The following is a 12,509-nucleotide window of genomic DNA, read 5'->3' on the forward strand; positions in this document are numbered from 1 at the left end:
AAAGGTAGGACCGCACATAGCTTTCTATAAACTAAGCAGCTGCTAGCTTTTCCTCTCTCGCCTTGTTCTGACACAGCAGCGGTGGGGAGGGGGTAAGATACTGCTGTCCCAGTCAGCCCCGCCCATTTACTGCAGGACAGCCTAACGAGAGCTGTTACAGTCAGACTACCTGAGTTGTAACCCAGCAGCAACTCCACTCCCACTTTAGAACCTTAGTCATTCGTCCCCATATGCCTCATCTGCTTTGCCTGAAAAACAGGGAAGGTGACAATTCCTACTGCTGTAAGCAGCCTCTAGGACTGCCCACCAATCTCCAACTCTGGGTACTCGAACCCTTGTAGCATCCTCTCCCCTCCCCTGAGTGTGGGCTGGGCTTCATGACTGCTTCTAGACAACGAATGAGGCAGAGGTGTGCAATCTCAATGCCCAGATTAGGGGCATCTTGGCCCCCCATTCTCCTATGCATTTACTAAGATAGCTCCTGTGACCTGTCCTATGGAAGGATCCACATGGCAAGGAACTAAGTCTCCGGCCCACAGTCAGGCAGACCTGAGACCTGCTGACCAGCATCAGTCAGCTTTGACCCTTCCCGAAGGGGGCCTCACGATGAGACAGTAGCCCAGCCAACACCTTCACTGCAGCCTGTGAAAAACCCTGAGCCAGGTCCCCAGCTGTGCCCAGATTCCTGACCCTCAGAGGGGCAGTGACACATGTGTTAGATGGGTGAGGATACATGTCTGTGGTTTAAGCTGCCATTTTTTTTTTTTTTCTGAAGTGAGAAGCGGGGGGGGGGGGGGTTGGGGGGGGCAGAGGCAGACAGACAGACTCCTGCATGCGCCCAACCGGGATCCACCGGGCACGCCCACCAGGGGGTGATGCTCTATCCATCTGGGGCATTGCTCCACTGCAATCGGAGCCATCCTAGCAACTGAGGCAGAGGCCATGGAGCCATCCTCAGCACCCAGGCCAACTCTGCTCCAATGGAGCGTTGGCTGTGGGAAGGGAAGAGAGAGATAGAGAGAGGAAGGAGAGGGGGAGGGGTAGAGAAGCAGATGGGCACTTATCCTGTGTGCCCTGGCCGGGAATTGAATCCAGGACTTCCACACACCGGGTCGACGCTCTACCATTGAGCCAACCGGCCAGGGCTTGGAGTCATTTTTGTTATGCAGGATTAGATAACTAATACACCTCCCTTCTGAGTTGTAAAGATGAAAAGAAATGGTACTTAGAAAGCTTTGGTGCAAGTGGTCAGAGCATGCTGACTCTTTGTATTATGAAAACATTAAAGCCTGGCAACGTAGAAGTCATATATATACACCTTCATTAGCTCTAAAGTGATGGAGAAGGCTTTTCAAACTCCCGGAAGTCAGGAGAGAATGGCAACTGGGAATAACAACCTACAGAGACAGGTCAGCATGCAGAAAACTCACTACTACTGCTTATGTTATACTGACTTGATGACTGAAACAGTAGGAAAAGTAGAAATTAAGTTCAATAGAATAATAATCATTAATTCTATCATTCTAAACAAACAAGACAACTATATATGACCAAATCCCAAACACCTCAAAATATGATATCAAAATCACACATGAGTACCAAATGTGTAAAATAGTCTTGCACCAAGCTTTTCCTTACAATTATCTTTGGAAGTCTGATAAACCAACATCTTGAAGGGTAAAAATACAGCTTCTTACTTATGTATTTATCTTACCCTCCAATATTTGGAGCACACCACCAAAAGAGACCTTTGTGTGAATGCACAAAAAGAGATGCTTTGGCAATTCTGACAATAAATTGGTTTGGATTCCTCCTCAAATATTGGCTCGGTGTCCTGAAAGGAGAAAGATTTGCAGTTTTAGGAATGGCTTGGTTGTCAGTTAAAGTTATCAGACCATGATAAAGAAAACAAAATGAAATAAAGACATCACTTGATATGGTCATCATTTTAGCCCCTCATGTGAGAACTGAGGAAATAAAAAGCAGTAACTGCATTACAAAAACATCTGGCACAACATCTTTGCCACAGGCTAATCAAGATTAAAATACTGTGGGAACCAGAGTGTCATCACTCTGGCAATAACAGAAAAGAAAAGTTTTATAAATTCTAATTTATGTAGTTATATGTGCTTTTAAGTTTGTTTTTTTAAAAAAACTGATCAATTCTTCCAGTTTTTTCCAGATTCAATGTCTTAACACTGTTTTAACTGAAGAGATTAGTGTCAATACTGCCAGAAAATTGACCCGCCTTTCTCATAGAGTAACACAGAATTCAAGCTCAAAGAAGAGAGACAGAAGACTAAACTGGGCTTTGTACACTTGCTGTGATGGTTAACACTTTTTCCCCTAGAGCATACTACCTTTTAAGTTTTAACTGAAACAGAGGCAGTTGAGGAAAATCCTACCTCTTCTCGATGTTTCTCTATCCTGTGCTATAGGTTTCTCTATTTATATTCTTGATACAGTAAATATCTGCCATCAAAGTGAAAAAACCAATGCATTTACAGAGACAGCATTCTAGGGGACCTTCTAAGTCAATAAGACTATTTAGAAAGATTAGCTTTTCCCTTCCTCTTTAAGAAAAGAAGAGAAGGTATACATCATTACTAAAATTTTAAGGCTCTATAAGAAAAACAGAAATGAATTACCGTCTCATTTGTCTCACCTGCATGCCACTTATTTCAGAGGTCACAATCCACACCTTCAAGATGCCCGTCACTGAGAGTGCTACCACAGTGTCCTCTAAGCCAAGAAGGAACAAAAAACCAAGGTTATAAACACAAGACAATATTTCTAAAAAGTAACATGGTCTCAACAGTAACATGGAACATACCATATTTCCCCACGTATAAGACATAAAATTTTTCAAAAAATTTGGGGTCTAAAAACTGGGTGTATCTTATACAGTGGTTGTAGCACTTCAAACGTCATAGACAAAACTGAGGACGAGGTAATCATGAAGACAGTGATTCGTCATCAGACACAGATGAGGACAAGCTAATGAATGGGAGTTTTGACAGTGATGAAGACCTGTATGAATCTTATGATGAATAAAACTTGAGTTCAACAACTTTATGGAATACATTTTTTTCAAATTTCAGGCCCCAAAATTAAGGTGTGTCTTATACATGGAAGCATCTTATACATGAGGAAATATGGTAGTTCACTATAATTAAAGTAAATAACAGCATGTTTTACAGTTGGCCTAAAAATATAATTCTACAATATATTGCATAAAATAACAGAAACCAGATTTTGAAACATAATAGAGATGACCAAGAATTTGGAATTCAAGGAAAATTTGTTTCTAGCAACTTGAAATTATTTGTTTAGTTATAATTAAGTTCTTAACAATTTTGAATGTTCCTGATCACTAGACTAACAAGAACTTTTATCTTCGGAATTCATAATCTTTAATTATTTATCATGCATGAGCAGACTCGCTTTCATTCTTCAAGGAGCTTGTTCACCCACTTCCCCCCCTACCCTGCCCACCTTCTGGGCGTTTCATTGCACGTTACACCCTCTACAGATTAGGACTAAAACAAAGACATGATATAAAACCTAAATTCTAAGCTTTGGGTAAGCGACAGTCAAACATACCAGGAACTTTTATTAAATTTAACCGTGTATAATCCCCTTCCTTTTCACTGTCTTCACATAAAATGGAAACACTTCCTAGCCCACATAAGCAAGTGACAAAACCAGGCCCAAGAATTATACAGGTGGAACTGTGGCTTTTCCCATCGTTCTTGCAAGAGGTTAAGATATTTGTCCTCCCCTTCACAAAATCACCCACACATTCGAAGACTGCCAATAGCTAGTGATCACACATAATGGAGATAATCTAACACTTTAAACCTTAGTCCAATCACAGATTCCTTTATGAAGGTAGAGACCAACCATATATTATTAGTTATTTCTGAAATAGAATGTAACAAAAGACACTAATATATGTCACATTATAGAACTCCACAGTAAATGAACCATTCAGTCACAGTGCTGAAGTCCCTAAAGGGCACCACACACTGACCTTGTGTTCGGTGGGACCGAATAATACTCATGGAGCTAATCCAGTCTGGAGAGATCTTCGATACTAAGGAGTATAACACCTCAAGGCTGGTGGCGTCCACAACAAGGATTTCAGGATAATGGCCATGGCATAAAAGCCTGCCTTCTCTCTGGTTTCCAACAGAGAACTGGTAGAACTATAAGGGAAAAGATGGTAAGTGTTCCCTTTTACTTAAGGAACTTGATTCACGTGCATTCATCAAGCTTATTATGAGGCTCGATTCCTTCAGTAAGTAATAGTTCCAGACATGTAATATACAGCAGTGGTCCCCAACCTTTTTTGGGCCATGGACCGGTTTAACGTCAGAAAATATTTTCACGGACTGGCCTTTAGGATGGGACGGATAAATGTATCACGTGACCGAGACAAGCATCAAGAGTGAGTCTTAGACGGATGTAACAGAGGGAATCTGGTCATTTTTTAAAAATAAAACATCGTTCAGACTTAAATATAAATAAAACGGAAATAATGTAAGTTATTTATTCTTTCTCTGCAGACTGGTACCAAATGGCCCACAGACCGGTACCGGTCTGTGGCCCGGGGGTTGGGGACCACTGATATACAGTATACATCATATGTCTATGTACACACACATCAAGAGACATTAGTATTTAAATATAAATTAGTATATAAATATAGAATATTACTCTTTTCCTAACATCTTATCCTCCCCTTTGGTCTACTTTGGGGAATTCATGAAAACTTTCTTATCCTCCTGTAGAATCAAAAACAGGACTGTTAAATAAATTAATAAAACACCTCAAAAAAATCAGCTTCACAAATCAAAGCAACAGGGAAGTTTAGGCAGGTCACAAAAGTAATATGAATTTTAGATGAACAGGAATAGGTAGGTATAAGATTATAAGTACTAGTTCTAACCAAGTAAAATTTAGATGACTGCTGTTCAAACATATTATAACCAGAAGTAAATTCTGGCTAATCTAAGTGTATTATTTCAGATTAGTGTAAAACAGCTTTGTTAACTATTCTCATAGTACACATTTATACTTTGTGGAAGAAAAATAGAAGAACCAATACAATCACGATCTACACGTTACTCATGCCAAGAATAACTCCAAAGAAGATTGGTTTCCATCAAACAAAGAGCAAAGTAAGAATAACTATCAAACAAGACCAACAACTTATCAAAGGACATCTTTCCTTCGCCTCAAAAAATAGTGACTCTCTTAGTAGAAAGATTCTCCTATAGGATTTTTAGAAGGTAAAGACATCTAATATGCAGACTACTACTTCCCAAATGTTGGACCTTGCACGAATCACATGAGGGCTAAGCTAGATGCAGCACCAAGGCAACGCTATGACCTCTCCACAGCTGGGGACACTACTAAGAAACCCAAGTCCAATCTGCTCCTTACACCCATTAACCATGTTCTTAAATCTCAACATTGTATGTGAAGAAATACAATCTTTTCTCCAATAATGCAGCATCCTGTATAAGAAGGACTGCAACTGCTTAAAAGTACGCATTGATCACGGAGCACATTAAGTGCAACACAGCACCACCAAAACTTTAAGAGAGGATGTAATAAAACACAGACAACCAAAGGGGGCACCTCTAGACCTCAGGAGGTTGATTCGAAAAAACACAACACACAACGTGGAGGTCTGGGGACTGCCAGGCACTCACAGATACAATGTGACCACAGTTAACCCTGACCCACCCAAGGGGAGGCTGTGTCAATGAGCAAAGGGTAAGTGCAGCAAAGCAAACCTGGTCATGGTTCATCCACCACCGGCCAGGAGAGACAAGTCACCAGAGAAGAGACCTCCCCCGAGGGCCGGGGTATTTTATCAGACCCACCTGACTAATGCCCCCCACTTCTGAACACTAATTCGGCATCTCAGACACTGACACTGGCAAAGAAAGTGTCCTGAGAGAAGAAACAAGCTTTCCAAATATGACAAAGGTATGCCCTCAAGTGATAATTAATAAGTTGGCACCTTCTTGTGATTTCAGTAAGTATCAGTGTTGCCATCGTTCACCATGTCTATGTATATAAAAAGACAACTCGTTTCTGCCCTGGCCGGGTAGCTCATTTAGTTAGAGCATCATCCCGATACGGCAAGGTTGCAGGTTGGATCCCCAGTCAGGGCACGTACAAGAATCAACCAATGAATGCATAATAAGGGGACAACAAATTGACCTCTCTCTCTCTCTCTCTCTCTCTCTCTCTCTCCCATTCTCTCTCCTTCTCCCTCACCCTTCCTCTCTCTTTAAAATAAATAAAAAATTACTGTAATTAGAAAATAAAAAACAACTTGCTTCTGGACCTGAGAGAGTAAAGATCACAAAGGAAGCAACTATCACACACTAGTGACCCCGCTAAAAAGCATCCTCTACCTAGAGACGGCTGTCATTGTAACTGCAGAAGACTTAATCCAGGATCTGATAAACAGTAGACACTAAAAACTGTTGAATAAGAAAAGAAAATTTTTCCTAAAATGTCTATAAACCTTGATGGCTCTTCACATAACAAAAAATAAATAACATATGCCCTTTAAATAAAAGGCATACACCCTAACACCACTAAAAAAGAAATTTTCCGAGGCCTTTGCCAAGGCAAGAAATCATCACCAAAAGACTTCTTCTATCACGCCAGACTTCTTCTATCACTGCCTCCCCCGCAAACATTTTCCATTGCCTTTCTAAGTTGTGTAGGCACAGAAGGTTCTTTCCTGCAACAAATGATTGCGTCTGTTTTGAAGGAGGCAGTATGATGTACCCTAAAGAACAAAGTCCCTAGTGTCCGATAAACCTGATTTGGGATCCTGGCACCAGGAATGACTCACTGGGGCAAGTCATTCAATCAGTCTGGGTCTCAGCTTCCATATATGTAAAATGATACACTCCTATTTAATTCATAAGGATGTGGGAAGGACTAAATGAAACACCAGAGAAGAAATGCTTATACGATATTTGCTCAATAAATATTGGGTTCTCTTCTCTCCCCTCTCCCTCCCCAGTGAGAACATAAAACATATTTTTCTCTATAGTAGTAATTTCCCCAACACTCAATACAGTAAATGATGAGTAAAGAGAAGCACAAAGAACCCAACAATTACAAAAGACTAAGAAAGAATACCAGGAATGTAAGTTGGAAACTATAAATCCCCATTTAAATTCTTGTGTAAGCCAGGCATATGAAATGATCATTTCTTCTACAGAGTTGGTAAGTCAAAAAATACATTAAGGGCCGGTTTGCTCAGTGGTAGAGCATCGGCCTGGCGTGCAAAAGTCCCGGGTTCAATTCCCAGCCAGGGCACACAGGAGAAGTGCCCATTTGCTTCTCCACCCCTCCCCCTCTCCTTCCTCTCTGTCTTTCTCTTCCCCTCCCGCAGCCAAGGCTCCACTGGAGCAAGGATGGCCCGGGTGCTGAGGATGGCTCTGTGGCCTCTGCCTCAGGTGCTAGAATGGCTCTGACTGCAGCAGAGCGAGGCCCCAAGATGGGCAGAGCATCAACCCTTGGTGGGCATGCCGGGTGGATCCCGGTCGGGCACATGCGGGAGTCTGTCTGACTGCCTCCCCGTTTCAAGCTTTGGAAAAATACTAAAACAAAACAAAACAACAACAAAAAAAATACACTAGGGATCAACTACACAAATAATAAAAAGGATATGAGCCCGAAAGTGGGTCAATATGTGTCCATCATGAATAAAACCATAAAGACTTCAGAAGGAAGGAATTCCCTTATTGGGATCTAGAGAACTTGGGAAGCCAGGAGAGCCAGAGAGCAGAGCAGTGGCCACCATCCGCTTACCTGACATCTTTCCCATTCGCCTCCTCTACTTCATTCCCTCCCCCACTACACCATCGTGTAAGGAGTACTTTCACTACTCTAATTCTAGTCTGCTCATCACCTCCACCCACTTTTCATATAAAAATACAGCTCGCCTGACCAGGCGGTGGCGCAATGGATAGAGTGTCGGATTGAGACACACAGGACCCAGGTTCAAAACCCTAAGGTCACTGGCTCGAGCGCAGACTCATCTGGTTTGATTATAGCTCACCAGCTTGAGCCCAAGGTCGCTGGCTTGAGCAAGGGGTCACTCTGTCTGCTGTATCCCCATGGTCAAAGCACATATGAGAAAGCAATCAATGAACAACTAAGGTGCTGCAACAAAGAATCGATGCTTCTCATCTCTCTCTCTTCCTGTCTGTCTGTCCCTATCTCCCCCTCTCTCTGTATCTCTCTGTCTCTGTCACACAAAAAACAACAACAACAACAAAAACAAAACAAAACAAAATGCAGCTCAATGTTTAAAAAACATTCTGTAATTATATACCTATAATAACTGTGCTGACTTGGAAATTACAGAAGTAGATACTCACCTGTATGCCAGTATGCGTGCAAGCTAATTTTGTAAATTCAATACATCTACCATCACTCACGTCCCAGAGACACATCTCTCTATAAAACAAAATAAGAGCCAATTTTAAGTTGGATTTTGAAAGCACTGTTCAACTTCGTCACAGTGGTTTCAAAGTAATCTTCCATTAAAACCAGTCTATTTCAGAAACAGCAGTGGATAGTCATCACTGCTATTCACCAGAACTTCTGGTCTCCCCACTCACCATCCCAACCTCCTTTCCAACCTGCCCAGCCCCACTTTGGTCCACACTCTTTCTGGGGACATGGCATGCTTGAGAATCCCGGCTCCCTTCTGCTTGGTGGAGTACTCTGAGTAGTTCCAGTTAGACTGATGCAAGGCTTCCAGAACTTTCTCTTTCCCTCTGCCTTTGCTCCAGACACTGGCTGATTCACACAGCCGATGCTTCTTCAACCTCAACCTCAAAGCTAGGACAATAACAAAGCAGAACAGAGCCCCAAGTGATAGATGAGGGAAAACTGACAAAAACAAGAAGTAAACTTTGAATGTGTATCACTGAGATGATTATCAACACAGCTAGAAAACTTAGTACTGCAAAAAGAAACAAAATTAAAGTGGGCTGAATTCCAGACCTTTTGAAATTAAATATAATATTCCAGTTCTGATTCTGTATTTATTGCAGAAGTTTTATTGAATGCATACAAACAGAAAAGCGTGTATGTCAAACTACAGACAAACCATTCAAAATCAGAAATGTCGATGCCTTGCCTCTTATAGAAATAAACTGAAGATTTACTTAACAGAAAAAAGCATTCATAAAATGCAATGATCCTGATGTAATAAGGGTTTTCTTTGAAATTCTCTTTCCTATACTTCATATGGTATGAAATAACTTTAAAAAAATGCTCAACCAGTTTAGACTATGTATTCTAACGTGTTATCCTTTACTGACCAAAAGTCACTACATTTTACCTAATGCTGCCTCTTCTTGTTTCAAACAGTTATACAAGTTTCTTTTCAAATTCTAAAATTACAGGGACAATGGAGGAAACAACTTCTTAAATCTCTACCAGTTCCCCAACTCTTTCCAATAACATATTGTTAAATATACAATTTTCCAAGCACCAAAAAAGTTTTAAAATTTCCATATACTCTGGACCCTACAACTGCTCTCCCATGACCTATATCTCCAAAAGCAAGGTATATTCTGAGATTGAGAAATATATGTGATTACACTAGTGTATAAACATACATCAATATAAAATGTTTGCGTGGCTTCACCTTTCAAATTTATGCTGGTCTAGTATCATTAGGTTTTTTAAAACGCTCAAAGTCGTCCACCAACTCAATAACAATGCCATAGGAATTAATACTCAGCTTTAACTTTTACAGCATTTTGAGTTTCTCAAAAGCAAGGCAAAACCATAATAATAAATTATAATACAAGTATTATAAAAATTATTAATAAAGATAAAATGCAATTTTAAAATCTACATTTTCAAATATCTTTAACTATGTAGACATTTAAAAGATATTTTAAAGACATTTAAAAGACATATAAAAGATATCTGAAGCATTTATTTAAAAGATACATAAGAAAAAAAACTTTCTTACTTCCTAATACACTAGTACTATTTGCAATAAAGCCTTCTGAGGAAAACAAGTAAATAAGAAAATACTTACCCACTTTCAGATGCACTCACGATATACTGTTTGTCACTAGAAGCACAGGCTTTAGACAAACAGGTGATTGAAGCTGTATGACCAAATAACAGTGCTCGAGGATTAACCTAGAAATACACAAATATGTTGATGTGAGTACCGAATTTTTAAAAATGAGTCTTGTTTTAGGAATCCTGTTAAATATTCATATAAATGTAAAGATATAGATTTGAGAAGAATTGCTCAGAATACCAAAAACTAAGAACAAAACAGAGACTCCCACATATTTAATGCTCTCAATCTCCCTCCCAAGTAGTTCTGAGGTTGAAATTGAGATATCAAGAGGTGACATAACTTGCCCAGTATCAGAGAGTGATAGAGCCAGGCATCAAACCAGGGTGGGTGGTCTGAAGCACTAAGCTAGAGTATACTGAGAAATCAGGTTAAGAATGTGAATTAGCATATAAAATAATGGAACCTCACTTATCTTTTAAATAATACCTTCACTGATCTAAAAGTCCATTTAGAGTATCTAGATTGACACCCCCAAATACAACAAATAGAGGACAGGACCTTCCCAAATGCAGTATCAATGTTAAGCATCAGGAACTAAGAATGAACTTCACTGATTAATGATTTAGTGACATAGTGTCTACCAGAAAGGATTGCCCAAAGTCACACAACTACACAGAACACCTGCTATTCTAAAGTAGTCTGGCAGTCAGCTCCCAAATTTATCTAATTGGTTCTAAATGTCATATCTTACTTTGGGATACTTCAAGGATTTACATTATTTCAGGATGCATTTTTTAAATTAAATATTTCATACACATAAATAATATTTATAATACACATAAGATATAAATACTGCATTGAATAGCAACAAACTCAAGACCCAGTTAAAAAATAAAATATAACCAATATCTTCAAAGCCTCTTTGTATCATTAATCCTAGCTTAATAAGAAAATTTAATTGTTCGAAATTAAATACTACATGGGAAGAGTACTGAGATTATTCTACAATTCTGGTATGTCCTAACTAAAGAGAATTTCCAAATCAAATTCACCTTAGCAGTCTACTACAGTTATAGTTAGGAGAAAAATGTAATCATTGTTTATGGTTAGAATGGGCCTACAAAGTTTTCTCATACACATAAAATTTTCTCATACATCCAACCCTTCCTCTATACAAAGACTCAGTATTCTTCCACCGTGAAAAATGCAAGTGAGTGTGTGTATGTGTCCAACTCATATATCCCCAGTCTGCCTACTGATAGGTCCCAGGAGCAGAGCCCATTGAACACTTACATCCACACTAGTAAAGAATGGTAATAAATATATAGTGATTTTTAAAATAAAATACAACAAAATTTACAATTTATAAAAAGTTTTTCTCTCTTCAAGACATTCATCTTAGAAGGTATAAATTTCAAAATTGTTTTTAATATCTTTTTGAAAGCCTCCTTCAAAATGGGTAAAAATTTTTTGGAGAATTATAAATGTAATACATCATGCCACTTAAGATAGATATTATATTTGAAAATAGCCAAAAGCCAGCAAAATTCAACTCTGATAAATAATGTAAATAATCAACCTGCATAATACCAATTTTTGTCAAAATATATTTCTCAGGAAACATATTATGAGGCCAAGTGTTATTCTAGATCTCTGTCATTCTCCATTAAGTAGGTTCTTATACTGAGAAAGCACAACAGGCATTTCAAATACTCACTTCCAATTCTCCTGAGAGATCCCAGAGACATATCTGTCCATCGTGGCATCCGGTCACCACTGTGGCCCCGTCGTCTGTTAAAAGTACTGCTGAGATGCAGTGGGTTGGTGCTTTGCGACCCCAAAGAACGATGGGTAGAACAAGGCTGTTTCCTGCCATGGTGTTTTCAGACCTGGAAATGTTATCAGGATAATGTCAAATATTACAGTATTTCCTTCTAAAGCATATTTTACATTTTTATTATGAACTTCCTAAGCCTAAGACTTCTTCTAAACATTATATGTGTGTGTGTTTGTGTGTATATAATACATGCATACACAAAAACATATAAAATCTCAATTAATCCTCACAACAAATCATGCAGTAAGTACCATGGTTACTCCTCTTTCACAAATAAAAACAGTGAGTTGTAAAGAGTCACAAAGTGAAAAGTAATGAAGTTCAAATCAAACCCAGGCAGCCTGACTTCAGAAGCTATGGTTTTGCTCTGTTACGTGACCAATGACAAGTGAGGTCTCCAAACCGGCAATAAACATCAATGTCTAAGAAAAACTAGTGCTGTTTCATAGTTCTAAACATTAAAAAGAGCATATTCAGTGAGAAGCTCATTCAACCATATTTATTATAAACCTATGATGTCTCAAAGTCACGAGTGTCTTTTGTGAAACTTGGGGAAAAAAGTTCTTTTTAAAC

At 39.2% G+C, this 12,509-nt stretch overlaps 1 protein-coding gene across 2 annotated transcripts in view; it reads right to left on the reverse strand.

Moving 5' to 3' along the window:
- Positions 1-12,509, reverse strand: part of WDR7 (WD repeat domain 7) — a 307,399-nt gene that overhangs the window by 270,853 nt on the left and 24,037 nt on the right. For both annotated transcript variants that reach the window (XM_066353645.1, XM_066353646.1), the window contains exons 2-7: positions 11,817-11,988; positions 10,106-10,212; positions 8,424-8,502; positions 4,034-4,208; positions 2,666-2,742; positions 1,715-1,834 (exon numbers count right to left, since the gene is read on the reverse strand). In XM_066353645.1, coding sequence (XP_066209742.1) covers positions 1,715-1,834; positions 2,666-2,742; positions 4,034-4,208; positions 8,424-8,502; positions 10,106-10,212; positions 11,817-11,975 — 717 coding nt within the window. In that variant the 5' untranslated portion in view covers positions 11,976-11,988. The remainder of the gene's footprint in view (positions 1-1,714; positions 1,835-2,665; positions 2,743-4,033; positions 4,209-8,423; positions 8,503-10,105; positions 10,213-11,816; positions 11,989-12,509) is intronic.

Source organism: Saccopteryx leptura, chromosome 11 (assembly GCF_036850995.1).
Source record: "Saccopteryx leptura isolate mSacLep1 chromosome 11, mSacLep1_pri_phased_curated, whole genome shotgun sequence".
NCBI classification, from domain to species: Eukaryota; Metazoa; Chordata; class Mammalia; order Chiroptera; family Emballonuridae; genus Saccopteryx; species Saccopteryx leptura.